Genomic DNA, 17,642 nt, shown 5'->3' with positions numbered 1-17,642 from the left:
CAAAAAGCTGACATGCCTTAGTAAAAGAGAGGTAGCATGAAAAGTATGGGCCAGGAAAAAGACAATGTAGGGAGCTTAAAACATTACCAAGAGAAGCTTAGAAACAAGAAGCATAGGACCTGCTGTTCCAGCTCATCTATTACCATTGAGTAAATGGGTGTAGGCCGCTGTAGGTAAACACAGGTGCACAGACTTTGCTGATCTGGATCCCCACTAAGTTGGATCAAACTGGTATTGCTAGTATCTTACACTTTACCACCCCAAAGCTTGTATGAAGGTCAGAACTAATGAGTGATTTTTTCACCCCCTCCACGAATCCTTTTTGTTAGGGAGGTGCCTCCTGACTCCCTTCTGTTTGGGGAAGCTATAATCTGCCTCTGCTGCTTCAGCCATGCCCTGCCTAGTGTGGGAGCTGCAGCTGTGTGTGCTGTGGGGGTTCCTGCTGCCTCCCCCTGCCCTCATCACTTTTCCTACCTGCACAGATTTTGTAAAACATGCAGGAACTTGTCTCAGATGCCCCTGACCCTTTATTATATTTTGCTGTAACCGGGCAGACTGCTTCTTATTGGAGGTATTCCGTGGTATCATTATACAGAAAGCTATATTGCAGAGCCCACAGGAAGCCTAAAGCCCCTGAATGGTGATGCTGAATAAATATCTTGGGAAAAATCCCTAGCAGGTCTAGGGGATACTGGGGTTTGTGGAATAAGTTCTGTTAGTGTTGTGTGAATTGGTATGGCACTGCTGCTGCTGCTGTTTCTGTTAGGGAGAAATTTTGTGTGAAGTTAAGTAACTTTTTTTTTTAAAAAAAAGGAGCTATGAATATGTCAAATTGAACTGCTGTCTTAAAGGAAAAACTGGAGGCCCCTCTGTTCAGAAATTTTGGTTTATTAATAATAGTCTACAAATGACAAACTGGAAAAAAACTTGGTAGTAAATAATTGTCTAAACTGTCTTTCAGACTCTATAGCAAACAAAAATGAACCATAGACATTTCAGATCTAAAAGCATGTTAATGGTTTAATTGCAGTACTAATTTAACTGGAAAGTCTGGATTTTCTTTTACTAATGATTGCTAGCTTGGATTCTTCTTTGGCTCTAAGCAATGCTTGGAGAAGGTTCTTGGTATGTTTTAGAAGTTTTAGAGACAGCAGTAACTCCTTTCCCCTTACCCCCCACATCACATGTGAACACAGTCCACTAGCCTGTTGCCAATAATTAGGGGTAGATTTTGGAGGTCTGCTGGAGGAGTTGTAGGATAATTTATCTACAATGGAAATGCCTTTAATCCATGGTGACTTAATTTAGTGTATACCAGTATATTCCTGCCAGAGCTGGCCTGTTGGGAACTCTGGTCCTGTTCAGGTTATAACTGGTCCTGTTCAGGTACAGAAAAACACCATTGCAATACCTTTGCAATACCTTTGTCATGTGTGCAAAGCTGCTAATTACCTGTTGGTTTGGGAGTGGTCATTCAGGTTTTCTGCCCATCCTGCAAGGTTCCTCTACAACCAGCCAGTTGTAGTTGGCAGAGTCCAGTAAGACTGTCCCCTTGGGGAAGTTGAAGAGATGCAGCTTTATAATAGGGCCATAGTGAATTACAGTTCCTGAAATGGAATATGTCAGCATAATTATTTTTAAATTGGAATGCCTGTAAAAAATTGTAATGTCTTTGAGACTGGTCTTTACTGGATGTGTTCTTTTCTCTCACAGGTGATATGTGAAGATTTGAGAATTGAAATTGATTAAACATGCACAAATCAAGCTGAAGGCTTTTGGTTTTGTTCGGTATGGGTCCTGATCTCTCCTCAGATATCCTGCTGTATTACAAAACTTGATTTTAGAAAGTTTTTAAAATAGGATGCCTTTATAATTGCATGTATTTGTGTGAAGAGTGCATTGCCTGGGACTGTCCATTATATTTCCATTGGACCTGAAGCTCCTTTTCACCATCTGAAAAATTATAATGTTACTGCATTTTTTATATGAGCATATCCTTAATTCAGAAGAGCAAAGTAAATTTCCATCTTTTTGTTAGTCTGAAGCTTAAGTCCAAAACTTTGAAGCCACTTACTTTAAACAGATACCTGCAGAGAACGATTTGAATTTGCTAGTCTGTCAAAAACTGTTCACAACCGTCTTTTCTTGTAACCTTGAACTAGTTTGGTTGCATTGTTTGGATTAAGCACTTGTCTCTTTTCCATTGTGTATGTACAGTTGTAAGAATGTCAAGTTATGCATTGTTGTTGTAACTTAATGGCTAAAAGCTCAAAATCCGTAATAAATTATACAGAGCTTTTAAAAAGCAATGTCTGAGAAGCTGGAGGGATTTGTTTTCTTTAGTAAAATGGAGGTGAGACACTCAGCACTACACAGCACAAAACAAGTTTAATTTCATGCCAGGTAGCTACAGGGAGACCCTTTCAGGATGTGGTACTTTCCCCATGTCACCAATACCTGGCTGCTTAGTGAGGAGGGGGAAAATCAATGGAACAATGTGTGGGTCAAGATAAGAAACAGGCACAAGAGATGTGACTTCATGAAGATTACTTTGGAATGGCAATAAATTAGTTTTAGAGTTGGTTAGTAGAGGACTAAAACTACCCTTCTGTAAGCTGACGCTTCTCCCTTCCATGGTGGCAGGACAGGGAAGGGGGGGGTGGGCCCCTAACAGGGGCTCTGCTCTTCCCTCCTCACCCTTTTGCCCTCCTCCATCTTGAGCTCCTTCCAAGGAGCTGCAGTTCTTTAAGAACTGCTTCAGTGTGGATCCTCTCCATCAGGTATAGACCACTCCAGGGTTATCACTGAGCTCCCACCAGCCTGGCTGAGGGACTCTGCTGTGCCAGCTTGTCCTGGCAGGGTCTGGAACAGGGCAGCCTTGGCCTCTTCTCACAAAGGCTGCCCTGCACTTCCCCAGTACCACAGGGCTCTGAAATTAGTATGTCTCAGACGTACCTATGATAAAATCATAAAATTTTTTGATAAATCCCTTATCCTTGGATTTGTCAGAGAACTATAAAAATTATGTATATCAGTACAACTCAAGCAAATAGAGTGAAGATGCAGAACAGCTAGACTTTGGCTGTAGTATCATAGTAGCAACCTTTGAGGGGGAGGCTTAAATTGTTTTTAACTAATTCTGTAAATGATAAAGTAGACAGCAATGACTTTAACTAGTAGTCATCATTTTTATATTTGAGCCTGTTATTTCATCCTAGTACTGCAACATATGTTCCAAACACTAGTCTAAAATACATGTATGTTTTTAAAGAGGGGTACTGCTACACAGAATATAGTCAAATTTGGCTTCATATTTAGGAGACAGAAAACATTAAGGTGTGATTTTAAACCAGCTTGTGCTCCAAGTGTTGCCACTAAAAATTCATGATAGCAAATGTATTGGGTTTGGAAGCATTATCTAGAATTGGAAGAGGCCTTAAGTGTTATTTTAGTTGATCAGATACATTTTAACTGGGAAGCTGCACAAATCTAACCCCTAATGACTACAGAACATTTCTCACAGGACTTTTTACTAAAGATTATACTAAATGAGATGAGAGATTGAAAATCCCATCAATCCATGCACTTCCACATCTTAAATTACTTGCAAAGAAAAAGCCAAAAGACCATCTTTACTTTGCGTTATTAATCTTCTATTTCATAAAATTCTGAGATGCAGATTTAAAACAGCTTTCATTTAGCAAGCAGCATTAAATTAAAACTTGTTAACTTTCCAAGTTTCAGTCTCAGGGCTTAAATATAACAGAAGCTATTCTATTACCAGCCTAAAATTATAGTTTAGAAGACTCCATCCCCTCTTTTCCAAATACCTGGCATCTAACATGAAAGCTACTATGCCTCTGTACTTTAGAAGGAAGAGGCTGTTTAACTCTGGAACATACATAGCAACTGCCCATGCAAATTTGGAAGTGAGAAGAGATTGAATTTTTTTATTATTATTATTTTTATGGAAGAAGTGTGACCTTCTTTCCTCAGTGAAACATTTTCACAAGCGTGTAAGGTGTGGTATTTCAACTGCTGCTGGCATGATTCTGAAAATACTCAGTGGTCTTGATAGGAGAGAATATTGCTCTGAGCCTACAGCACCCAACTTCATTTCTGCTCTGTAAAGATAAGCCTTTAGCTGTTTCTAGACATCAAGACAGACTTTCCTTTACCAGAACTAGAATACATTGTTAGTTCTATTCAGCTCATAGAAGGTCTTACATAGTGAACAACAGGTAAACCAAGGGACTTACCTTGATACAAGTTGACTTTATATACAAACAATTTTGGACCCAAAGACAGTGAGTGCAAGATTAATACTTAAATTTGCTGTGAATGCTAAGTATCATTTATATTCTCTCTGGAACCAGAGCTTGAGTTTCAGGATATGCATATGACATACAAATTTTAACCATAGTGAAAAATAGTGTAAGGCCTAACACATTTCACAAACTCAAACGTGTATCAGAAAAAGCCTTATTTATTGTTCAAATGCATAAAATGCTATTTATAATGTAATTAACATAATACATAATTAATCCAGGGATTTAAGTTTAAAATGTACAATTAATTGGTATAGAACACTAACAAGAGGGGTTTTTTTGCCACTGACAGTCACTTTATTTTGACGCTTTTGTTTCTGATGGATTTTCCCCAGTGTCCAGTGTCTTCAGCAATCTGAAAAGGCCAGCTGCTTCTCGTATCCGACTGAACTCAATGCAGAATGCTTGCACTTCTATAAACAAGTCCTGTACATTAATAATTTTGTTTCTGATTAAGGACTGAAGGAAGACACAAACAAGACGGACCAGGCGGTTCTGAAACATAAGAGAGACGGCTTAATAATCCAAATAAATGCTTGCAGCCAAGCCAGTTAAATGACTGTTGGCCCTCAGCAGTACAAGTGAGGTGTTTCAGGAGTAGTTTAGCTTCAGCAGTTACTGTGTTCCCTAGCTTTGTACATGCTGCCCCTTCTCTTCCATTTCCCATACTATTACTATATTTAAAAAATTGACTGCTTTATAGTTCTTGTACTTCTGGGTGCAGGCATCTTCTCAGGATTAATCCCATTCACAAATGAAGCACCAGATCTACCTATCCACTGTACTTAATTTATTACACAATCTCTGAATAAATGCAGAGAAGAGATAGTGACTGAAGATGATGTCAACATTTGAGTCTTGCTTAGTCTTATTTCCTACAGTAACACCATAAAGAAAATTGAACAAGTTTCACATCTCAAAATTTCTTATCACCACATCATCAAGGAACTCCAGATAGGAAGTGGTTCAACCAAACCGATTCCAAGCTTCCTTCATGGAATGTGCTCTGTTGCTGAATCGGCAGATAATCCTTCTGCTCTGTATTAGAAGGAAAAACAATTCCAGGGACACCTAATCCAAGAACTCCTGGCTCCTTTCCTGCCTGATCCAGTGAAAAGACAGGATCTGAAAAGTTTTCCTCTTAAGAGCTACTTAGGCAACACCTTGAAGAGCACAATGGGAATTGGAAGTGAAAGCTTAGGAACTGGCACTTAAAAATTTGTCACACACAGATCCAGTCACCAACCATCTGTTTAACACAGAGCATATTCTTCCCCAAGGACAAAACCTGGTCTTTATCATTAAAGTGCTCTCATACTTCACATTGTGAGAGAGAGTTGAACTCAAACCTTTCTCTAAAAGCAATTATGTATGTGAATGATGTTTATCAGACAGAATTGAGGGATGTGACAGATTAAGAGTCCAAAGCAATTCAGATTATTTGACATTGAAAATAAGATAGTAATTTTTTCAGGTTCTGAGCTTACTACTGCAAAATTTGCTACTTATAATGAGAATTCAGAGATTGAACAACTTATTTTCTTCACTGTGGTCAAAAAGCATCACATGCTTTCTCTGCAACACAAATTAGTTACACAAGTACTTTTAATAATCCAAGAACATGAAACTCGGCAAAAGAACAAATGCAAGATTACTGGCTGACTCCCAGTCTCTGAGGATCATTTCCAACAGTAATTTTGTACCACACTTTTCTAACAAAACATCTTGTGTCTCAGCTGCTGTGAGGCACCACGGACATTAAAAAATGTTAGATCACAAGCTCTGTATGCTGCTTAGTGATCAGTATATGTTCTGTGACCCTCAGAGCTCTTTTTTGTCCCCTGTGTGCCTGAAGCACAGCTGCTATGTGCCCTCAGCAGCCCCTCTGAGCACCGTGTCCCACTCTGGGCACATTCTCAGCTGCAGCCCAGGTCTGCTGCTATTTTCCTACTCCACTACCAAATGCTACTCAGCAGGTCTCAGATCAAGTCACCCACGTGTGTCTGGCAGAACCACAAAGCAGAGAAGCATCTGCAGCCACCAAAAGATAACATATGGTCAGGCATCATCTGAAGGGGATTGAGAACAAGATGGGGGGATTGATGCTATCTAAAAAACACATTGCAACCCTATCCTGTGCACTGCACACAACTTTCATTTCTGTAGCTTAAGGATACAAGAGAGCTGCAGAAGGCACTACAGGACACAAAAAAAGCTTAAAGGGAAAGGAACAACAGTTGTCTTGCTGCAAGAGACTAAAGACATTTCAGTATTTCAGTATCAAGAGGGAGAAGCTAAGACAGGACTTGGGATTCAAAAAGCCTTGGAGAAACTGAATACAGAACTGTTTTTCACCAATGATGTGCCCAGGAAAAGTTGTACTGGGCACCTGGTGAAACTGATCAGTTTAGGAGAGAAGGAAATACCTCACATAGCATGGAGACAACCCTAAATGCCGGAAGTGTGTAAACCTCCTCTGGGAAACCTGTTTCCTCTGATCCTCTCCAAGTCAGGGATCCCGGAGTGGCTACAACTTCCTCAGTACCAGCATGCAAGTATGACAGGCTTGGGAAGCAGAGAGCAGGTGTTAGAAAGACAAAAGGTTTTTTAGGTCTTTGAGGAGATTTGCAAGCTGTGAGCAATCATGACTGAAGGGTGAGACTTCCCCCTCTGAGTTTTGTCACATCACCTCAGAGTTCTGGAAGTGGCTGGCACACTTGTATAGAAGAGAAACTTTTAAGCTTAAAATTAGGCAGAATGCAAACTAATTCTGGCGGTGAAGAAAAGGCTCACAGGGTGACAGATAAACCTTTTGAATCTAAGAACTCCAGTCACATAAAACTGCAGTTTTGCCAGGAAGAAATTTATGATGTCTACAGAAAAACAGGCAACAGTGATTACCTGTGAAGTCTTATTAAAAAAGTGAAGAACTATTAAACTCTATAAAGAATTGCATAGTGTGTGTCAGGAAGAAAAAAGTGTCTTTGAAATCAAAAAGCAGTAAAACAGAATAGCTTGAATAATAATGCTATCAGCCTTATTAAAATCATAACACATATTTCACAGGGCAGTAATTTTTTCCTAACCAAGCACTCACCTGCATATATTTATCTTTAATCTGTTCACAGGTGGAGATACAATTGGAGATATAAAGATGAATAAATTCAGGTGGGAGATCAACTGCAGTAGTAAGCCTGTTCAAATAAAATACATTCAGTGGTTTATGAAGCCATAAATCTAGTGTTTCTGTAGCAAAACAAATCATATCAGTTAGATCTATGAGTTTATTCCCAGTTCTGTCACACAAAACTGATTTTTGACAGCTTCCAGACATATTTCTAGTAATTTCAATTTCTTAATTAAGAGTAAGACTTTTTTAAACTCTGACAGTACAGAAGCTAAGTTAGATTGGATTCTAGTACGTCTGACATTTGAGTTGCCACTACTTCTTCAACAGAAAGAGCAATACAGCTCTCTTAAGATAACAACATGCACTCAATGGAGAATTGCCACAAGGTTACAACAGAACCTGACCAAGTAACTCAAATCAGTCCTACCTCAAGTAGTGAAAGGTGGACAATAGGGGAAAAGGTGAAGGTTTTGGTTTCAATGTTTTATTTCCCTTAACAATCAGTGTCTCCGTGTTGGCACTGACAGTCACTTTGCAGTTGTTGTTCCTGTGGTAGCTATGCTGTGGGAGAACCAGCATGCCTGACTGGTGGTGTAGCTCTTCTCTTACCACTCCTTCTTCATGTGGCAATCATTAGCCCCACTTCAGGGCAGTAACTGCTATCAGCCTGCACCAGTACGGAGGCACTTATTTCAGAAAACATTTAAGGTACAATTCAACTCTGCTTCAAAGGGATTGCTGATTGAGGCTTATTTGGTAGTTCATGTTCAGTAATTGCCAAGAAATGGAAGAAAGTAAGTGGGAGAGATATATTTCTGTAAATTTGTGGGAATTAGCTGTCTGAAAAGTCTTCCCATTTAAGGGGCTAGCATTCTGTTAAGAAAATGGGTTGTACCTATCTGCAGAAATTATTCTCAATGAAAACAGGATGTGAATGTACAGTAGGGCAGCTGTTTAACAACAGCACCTTTTGTTCACTTAAGCTGCATCAAGAATGCAAGTTGCAATTAAGCAGATTAGCCACGTGGCATTAACTGTTGTGGAGGATTCTCACAGTAACTGCCCTTTGTCCCACTGCAGTCTTCTATCTCCCACACAGATATGCCTCAAGAAGGATCAAAATGAACATTTCCAGGTAACCTAATAAAACAAACCTGCTCATTTTACATACTCAATGAAACCTTATTAGAGCTGAGATCATACTCACCGATTTACAACTTCCATTGAATGTAAGGACATGTCCATGTTAACCAAGACAGAAAAATACTCTGTTATTTGACTAGACTGCATTAGTTTCAGCAACATTTCTATAGCTACTAAAGGATTGTTTTCAACCAGGTCTGGCAACTTGGCAGGAGTGAGACCGATATGGTAAACAAGCTTGGGGTCCTTTTCCAGTTCTCCAAGGAGCTGTGAAGAAGAAAAAAAAAAAAAAAAAAATCCTCAGTTGATTTTTCCTCAACTATTCATTCTATTGCTTGAAAAAAATGCTATAATACATCTAAGATCCAGGAGAATGAACGATATCCCTTTAGACTTAGGCTTCTCTATTGAAAAGCACTGAAGGGCTACTTCAAAATTTTTATGTACAGGCAACTGTGTCCATAAAACTTTTACTAATGCATTTAGGAGTCTTTCATCAGTGGTTGGCAAAGAAGTGAATTTAAAAAAATCCACATGAAAAGGGACAGTAGTTTCCTGTCCCGTCAAAGGGAATTTCAAGTTCATTTGGCAGAAAAGAGTAGTGCAACTAAAGCTTATTTTATAGTGCCAACATAATGATTATGAAAAAATCCCACTGAAATCGGGGAAAATATTATCACATTGAGAGGAAAAAATGTTATTGGTATATCTGAAGTAATTATTTATCAAAAACTTTCACAGAAGCACAAGCAACTGAGTTATACAAAGATTTTTCCACGCAGAAAAACATCAGTGTCACTCTTGATCAACTGTAATTACATCCAGTCAATGGTGTGAACATTATCTTGCTTATTCAGACAAACCAAGTCAAAATTCTTGGATTTTTACAATTAAAAAGTTTCCTGAATCCAAACACAGATCAATTAGAGTGCTCAAAATTTTCCAAAACACATGAGTGTAGAAATTGCTTCCTCCTGCTGTTGCTGAGGACTCCAGGACGGTGTAGATAAATGTAGACGAGAGATCTCTGAAGCTGGGTGTTAGAAGATGAGGTTTATTGTAAGGGATGTGGGGGCCTTGCTCTGAGCTGCCAGGCTGCAGCTCGTGGCAAGGCCTAGGAAAGTGGGGGAAGGGAGAGGAGAGGAAATTCCAAGAGAGAAAAGTCCTCGGGAAAGGGTGCAAGCAAAGAGAGCAAAGAGGCCGAGCCACCTTCGCAGCCCCCTGATAAGGGGTCTGGAGGTGGGCTGGAACAGGACTTGTGCCAATGGGGTTACAGATACCTGATACTCCAGGGGAGGGGTACAGGTGTGGGATGAACCATACATTGAGGGTGAGACAGAACATTCCATTTGACCTGGGTCTGGCTGCAGGTAACCTTCAGCTGGCCACATAACTGTTTTCCCAGACATCCAGTATCTAATACATCTCAAACATCAACACTTACTTTCAATTCTATCTCACCTACAGGTTTCTCATTCTCAGAATATAGGCAATCATATTTATAGGGTTTTTTGGCTTCCTCCTCCCCAACACATGAGTCAGTAGCTTCTTAGAGAATCAGTTTAGACAGGGAAGTGCACCATCCTTACCTGTGTTTGCTGTGGGGAAGTCAGAGGACTTTTAAAAGCCTTTGCCATGATTCTTTTTATCTCAACTCCAGTGCTGTTCTTAACACACATTGACTTATCCCACTGAATTGTGTGATCTGGTTCAATTGGATTTAGCCATGCCAATTCATCCTCACATATATGGAGTGGAGGTGGTGGTCGAATAAACTCTGGTCGAAAGTGACCTAAAATGGCAACAATGTGAAATGTTTTCTTAAGCTTTAGGTATTCACTTCTGTATCAGTAAAAAACAGAAGATATCCCCAAAGCCCCTATTTCTTTAAGTTGTTACAACACTAAGAACAGCATCACTATCCTACTTGCCTCCCAGAAACACATTTATTTCTGATTTTTAGTGATACCATTACATCCACTTGTTTTTCTTAATTCAGATCACTGTGTTACTGATCTTGTGGTCTTTTCCCCTTCCACAGTAACTGCTTCCCTGAGAGGTGTTACCAGCCAATGTAGATCTCAGTGCAGGCACTAGTACCTGTTTGTTCAACAGATGACACCGGGAAGGGCTTGAAGACAGACTCCAGATTTCTAGAAGTCTGTAAATGTGAACACCAGAATCTGATCTAGAGACAGCCTGATGCATTCACCTTAATTTCCATTTCATGCCTTGAAAATATTTCTGACTTCCATTACATTTTATCTGCAGTATAATAACACAGCATGAGTTACAGAAACAAAGATGTGAAAATGCACATACTTTCTATAGGAGGCTTTGGACCACTGACTAATGCTTCCGTGATCTGGGAAGCAACAGAGCTGTCAAAACCGGAGTTGGAAGAATCTGGGTCAGGATCGCTGAGAATGCTGGGGAAGCTGGCCTTGCTCTGTGTTGGCAACTCGGACTGACGTTCTGAAAGAAGAATATTAAACCATAAAATTGGAACAGAGATGCCTGGAATACTAAAAGTAGTGAGAAACAAGCAGCTTTAGAAAAGAACAGGCTAAAAAAAAACCCAACACACAAAAAAACCCCCAAAACCCACCACCCAACAGATAATATCAACATGAAATTTAGTACAGTCAAGCAGTCAGCAGGCTGAGAGCCAGCTGTCAGGCAAGGGACAGCGGGTACCAAGGATAAAGAAGAAACAGATGCTAATCTAAAAGTCTTGGCTTTAGAAAAGGCCCTAACTAACATAATCTACACCTAAAAGCAGCACATTAGTAGGTTCCCATGCTACTCCTCAAAGAGTTCACCTGCTGTATCTAGTTTTGTAATCACTTCTCAGAGAAGGAAAGCGAAAGATCTACACTCATCCATTTACAGACAATAATGGTTATGGCTAGACCTGAAGTCAGCTATTCAAATTTACCCAACACATTTCTGTGGCATTGCCTGAGCTCCTTGTACATTCACTGTCAAGCTGTAATCAGTGCTTTAGTGGAAAACAATGAAGTTTTAATGGTTATGTGATTCTACAGACATCATCATTAAAGCAAAACTGAAAGGAGCTAAAAATCATCCCTTTAGAGGCCAAATTACAGAACATAAACAAATCAGAAAAATAACATTAAGGTTAGTGTATATACAGCTGAAGACTTGAAGAAATTGCCCAAAAAGGAAAACACAGGCCTCACTGATTGCATTATCAGATTTTTATGTGCCCTTCTGTCAATAATCTATTGCTCTTCTGTATCTGGAGACTTAATGGCTGATCTTCTATGTTCTCTCTACTGTTTTGAGAGAACCTGTTTTCCATTGCTTTGGCAAAGAAAACTCCAAAGGACAAAAAGCAGAAAAATCCCCACTACAGAATACCACTTAACATTCCTCTCCCCACCCTGTTAACAGAGAACACTAAGCAGATTACGCCTTAAGCAATCTGAAGTCCAAAACTGCTGGTACCACACAAGAAATCCCTTGCAAAGTTCCAGATGAAATTAAATACCACTCCATTTCCGGGCTAATTGAGTGAGTGCTGTCATATTTTGTGTACCCTAACATTTCTAAGCAAAGTGTGCTTGCTCCTTTTTGTGCAGTCATGTTGACCCTTCCCAGCTGCCCCCACACATATATTTCACATGACTCCAAACAAATCTGCAAGAGATTGCAAATCTCTCCCAAAACTGTCAGTGACAAGAGAGATCATGAGAACAAAGTTGTTAATTTTTTTGGCTTTCTGTCCTACTTTATCCAACTATTTCAGATAATGCAAACATCTGCATATATGCTCACTGAAACAGCACAGCAGGGTATACTTTTCTGTTAAAGGCAACAACTACCATACTTTTCAATTACTTAAAAAAAATAAATTAAAAGCAAAGTCCAAATGACCTGGTTTATAAAACGTATCTTCTACTTAAGCAACTATTTCAAACTTCATCACATGAGTACTTTCATTCAGCCAAAAGGGTTGATTTAACAAATGAAGTACAAGAGTGCAGGAGAGGCACTGGGTGTCCTTTTTTTATCTTTTCGTTTATAGTCTAGAACTTAAATCTATCCATCAGTAAGTCACAGATTTGTTTGTAAACTCATAATCTGAAATTAGTGGTGATGTTAGATGATTACTGATATTTCACTTCACTGATTTGAGAAGCCTGCCTGAGCCCTCAGTTACATGCATTGAAGCTCAGAAGTTCAACCTCACTGCTTCAAGAATAACGGCTGAATCAACAGCTTCAGGTAAGCAGAAGTAAGAATTACAGCATGGTGATTTAACAGAAACTAATATAGCATCCTCAACTAAAACACTTAAATTTTGCAAAACTAAACTGAAAACAAATCCTTAGGTTCCTTTATAGGGCTTATTTTATTTTTACAGGTAAAAAGAAACTTTCTTTGATTCTTAAAGAAAGCTCTACAATGTATTAAAAGCTTTACTTTCATACAGGTCAGTCGCACCCCCATCAAACAAGGGGAGGAACACTTTGCCAGGAGACTCATTCCTGCAGCTAGGAGAAAATTACTTTTTTGATAGGGTAGCACACCAGATGAACAAAAACATATTGTAGGGTAGTACCAATGTTTGAATTAGCTCTCTGCAGACCAAAGGGAGGAGAGAACAGAACAAGTGTTAATACTCATGCCCAAGATGCTAGATTCCAGCATTCTACTTTGGGTTCTTTGGGGTTTTTTTATGGGGATGGGGCAGTAAACCTTAAAAACAAGAAAGAAAATCAAAAATAGAAAATCCACCATGGAGCTGCAAATAAACTGTTACACTGAGCTCAGATTCAGAGGATAAGTGTTTTTATTTTCTTTACAAAAAAAGGATTGGGAGAGATAAACTGATAGAAAAAAATTAAATGCTTTCTAAATTATTTCACTTGATTTTGCAGGTATGTGCCAAAGGAAGTCAAAACCATCGGGCTCTGAACAGCCCTGAATTCATCTCAAGGATCATAGGTTTGAAGAGCTACCAAGTGTTACAGCTGTAACATTCTGTACCTCCTGGGGAAAAGGTGTAAACAAAACACCTCAAACATTGAATCTTTGTGTCATCATCCTGCACCATCCTGCATATTGAATCATTAGGAGAAACATACTGAAGACTAGTGAAAAAAATCATAGACTTTCCAAAACACAACAGAACAAGCATCATGATTTTAAAACAAGTAACAGATTTTTATCTTCTAAAAAAGTGATTAGAAAACAGGCAGTTATTCTGGGGACCTACAGCAAGGAGTCTGAGAAAGCACAGAGCTTTTTCAGATGCAGCTGGTTTTGTTACATAACTTCTACAACTGCTTGTAAGCAATTGTGCACTTTTACTGGATTATGTAAACAATGATATAAATCTTATACAAGCACCATTAATGACTTTGTATTCTACTTTCAGCCATCATTATCTTTTAGTTTAAAATAAAGCGTGTAGCCTAGAGCACACATTTACCCAACCACAGTTTTGAGATTGCCCAGAGAAGCTGTGGATCCCCATCCCTGGCAGTGTCCAAGTCCAGGTTGGATGGGCTTTGAGTGACCTGGTCTATAGGAAAGTGCTCATGCCCACAGTGGGTGAAGGTGGAAGCAGATGATTTTTACGGTCTTTTCCAACCCAAACCATTCTGTGATTCAATTATTTCATTTTTAATGAGAACAAACTATTCAGAAGGCAAACACGGTGCCAAGGGGAAAACAAAAACAAGTAAAAAAAACCTTGAGGCTTCTTAAGGCACCGCATATGCCTTGCACTAAAAATGACAAGTTAGCTGAGGCTTCACAAAATTTGAATTCACTAAGGTATTCTACAAAATACAGACAGGATGAACATAAGGACCAGAAAAATTTGTCTCATCCACAGTGGCATGTTAGGGTGTTCAGTCTGCATTTTCAAAGATCCCAGTCTGGAAATAACAGCTAAGGAGGACCCCACAAGACATTTGTAGACTGTGAACAAGGGACAGTATACTACAGCTTTACCAGCCAATGTCAGAGTCCACAGAAAAAAAATTACAACACCAAGATACAACTGCAGGACACAGAAAGTCTAAATGGTGCCCAACCTCAGAGCAATAAATCACATTGTACAAATACATAACTGGGATGGTCAGTTTTCAAGCAAGCAGGTCTACTGGCACATACCTAGGGAAAAAGGATTTTTTTTTTGTATTTAAACTGGTTCCTTGTTCCCAACAATATATAATACTTCACATTAGCTCCAGATGTGACATGAACGATTGTGTTTTTCCTCCTGTTCTTCTGTCAAAGGATAAGCATCACATTACTTTTCTTTTCAATCTAGTAAAACTGGATTACTTTCCAACTCTTGAGCTAACACTGCAAGGTCTAACTTTGCAATAAAGTGAAGATATAATTAGAATATATACAATTTTCCAGGTACAGCTGAAGTACTGGTATGTATTAGTAGCATGACAGTTATGCCTGTTCTCTCATAAAAGAAATACTGCAAAGGGTGAAAAGGGATGAAAATACAGAACCCCCACACACAAATAACTAAAACAAAGCAAACAAACAAAAAAAAACCCCACTGAAAAACATCTCCCCCAAAAAACACATCCCTAAAAAAACCCCACATAGCTTTAGATTAAAATCTTCCTATACTTGCAAAATATTCTTGTATTTAAGGCAATTACATATGTGCTTAAAAAACTACTTGTTAAGGAGGATAAAAGAGTTAGGTTGTAATCTTTGCCTGGAGCTTCCCTAAGTGCTTGAACACAGGCTTGAAGACCTTAAAGTATAGTTCAAACTTCTTCATATTCAGGACAGACAGGTGTTTCCCAGGTAACCCACAGTCACGTTCCAATGAGAACTTCCATTCCCAAGAGCGCCACAGCCACAAGCCTTTCCTTACCTGCTAATGCCAGCTGCAGCCCACTGATGTCCACTGACTGGGCCATGTTCCCCACATCCATTGCAGCAATCTGCCGAGGAGTCTTCTTGAACAACTCTCTAGGAGGGGCCAGCATCAGTTGTGAAAGAAAGAATTTTTCTGGAGGAGTTATGGGAGGTAAGAAGCCTATGGAGATACAATGAAAAACAGTCTATGGTTTTTAATGTAGGAGCATTAACAGTTTCCATGCTCTTCGTGTATAACAAGCAAAACAAATACAAACTGCTCTGTCATTTATGGCAAGGTAGGTGCAGGCAGAGAGTGTGTGTGACACATACAAAACTGTTTTAATGCAAAATACAGCACTACCTGATCAACATTACACATCATCACATGCGACAGCTGACGCTAAGTCACTCACAGTAGCTCATTCACACAATTTCCAATCCAGACAAAAAGTGAACTAATATTCATTCAGTATGACCTAACATTGCAATTCACAGAATCAGAGAATGGCCTGGGTTGGAAAGGACCTTAAAGACCATTTAGTTCCCACCCCCTGCCATGGGCAGGGACACCTGTCCCTAGACCAGGTTGCTCCCAGCTCCATCCAGCCTGGCCTTGAACACCTGCAGGGATGGTGCATCCACAACTTCTCTGGGTAGCCTGTTCCAGTGCTTCAGCCCTCTAACCAACTTGGTGACCCTCTCTGTAGTCCCTCCAACAGGTTATTTTTTTTAGAAACGGATCTACTCAACACTGGTAGTGTCATATTTACTAAAGAGGAAAAAAGTGTTTCACTCTCATGTATTTCTCTCTAATGGTTTTGTTTCATGGCTTTATAGCTGTTAGAAGCCTCCTACCACCTCCAGCTTTTTGTGACGGCTTTCTCCCAAAAAATTCCGTGTTATCACAGAATCAATTAGGTTGGAAAAGACCTCCGACATCATCGAGTCTGACCTATGACTGAACACCACCATGTCAACTACACCAGGGCACTGAGTGCCACGTCCAGTCTTCCCTGAGGAAACACCCCCAGAGACGGTGACTGCAGCACCTCCCTGGACAGCCCATTCCATGTCTAATCACCCTTTTTGTGAAGAACTCCCTAATCCAACCTAAACCTCCCGAGGTTCAGCTTTACACTATGTCCTCTTGTCCCACCGCTGGTTGCTTGGGAGACAAGGCCGACCCCCACCTGGCTACAGCCCCCTCTCAGGTAGAGAGGGAAAACGTCCCCCAGAGCCTTCTCTTCTCCAGGATAAACAGCCCCAGCTCCCTCAGGCAGTTGTAGAGAGCTACAAGGTCCAAGCGGCTTTAAGGTCCAAGCCCAGAGACGCCGGCCGAGCAGGATTCGCACCGCTTTCTCCACGAGGGCTCCTGTTCCGCCCCGCTCCCCGCCGCGCTGGGACACACCTGAGAGCGGGGTGCGCTCCGCCTCGTCACCGCCGCGCTCGGGCGCGGGGTTGAGGAGGTGGGCGAAGACGGCGGCGAAGGGGTTGGCGGCCAGGGGCTCGGTGCGGTACATCTCCCAGAGGAGGTAGAGCGCGGTGAGGCGCTGCGCGGGGCTGGGCAGCAGGTCGGGCTGCTGCAGCAGCAGGACGAGCACGGAGCCCAGCCGGAAGTGCTCGGCCTTCCCGAAGTAGTGGTGGAAAGCGCTGGAGAGCCCCTCGAAGGTGCTGCCGCCCGCCTCTTCCGACACGATGCTCAGCAGGCTCGACAGCTCCTTCGGCGACAGGCTCATCCTGCCGCCCGCCGCCGCCGCCTCGCCCGCCTCCGCTGCCCCCTGCGTGCCGGGCGCCGGGCTGCCCCCGCCCCCGGGCATCCGACCGCGACCGCCGCCGCTCCGGGCCCGGCGCTCCCCGCCGGCCGCGCTTTACGGCGCTGCCGCGAAAGGCGCCGGGGGCGTTCCGGCCCGGGCCGCGGGGCGGTGCGCGCGCGGCCGGGCGGGCCGGGATTGGTCCGAACCGCCCGACGGGGGCGGGCCATTGGTCCGGGCCCGGCCGCGCGCGCTCCCGCAGGGGCCGGCAGGGGGCGCCCGGCAGCGCGCGGCGCCGGCAGCGCTGTCCCCGTGCCGGGCGCGCCGCCGCGGGGGGAGCGGGAAGGGCGGGAATGGCGGCGGGGCCGCGCCCGGAACCAGCGCCTCACAGGCCGCGGCTGCTCCCCGCCCGCAGCCGGG

At 41.7% G+C, this 17,642-nt stretch overlaps 1 protein-coding gene across 1 annotated transcript; it reads right to left on the bottom strand.

Annotated features, from left to right (window-relative positions):
• Positions 1 to 4,468: 4,468 nt before the first annotated feature.
• CNOT11 (CCR4-NOT transcription complex subunit 11) lies at positions 4,469 to 17,325 on the bottom strand. Its single transcript, XM_040091278.2, has 7 exons — positions 16,880 to 17,325; positions 15,485 to 15,649; positions 10,924 to 11,076; positions 10,191 to 10,393; positions 8,666 to 8,868; positions 7,426 to 7,522; positions 4,469 to 4,823 (listed from the first exon to the last, which is right to left on the bottom strand). Exons 1-7 carry the CDS (start codon positions 17,286 to 17,288, stop codon positions 4,626 to 4,628), a joined length of 1,428 nt encoding a protein of 475 aa, XP_039947212.1. The 5' UTR covers positions 17,289 to 17,325; the 3' UTR covers positions 4,469 to 4,625.
• Between the last annotated feature and the right edge of the window lie 317 nt (positions 17,326 to 17,642).

Source organism: Hirundo rustica, chromosome 2 (assembly GCF_015227805.2).
Source record: "Hirundo rustica isolate bHirRus1 chromosome 2, bHirRus1.pri.v3, whole genome shotgun sequence".
NCBI lineage: Eukaryota > Metazoa > Chordata > Aves > Passeriformes > Hirundinidae > Hirundo > Hirundo rustica.
The sequence above is the reverse complement of the archived record's forward strand: the minus strand, read 5'-3'. Positions and strand labels throughout refer to the sequence as shown.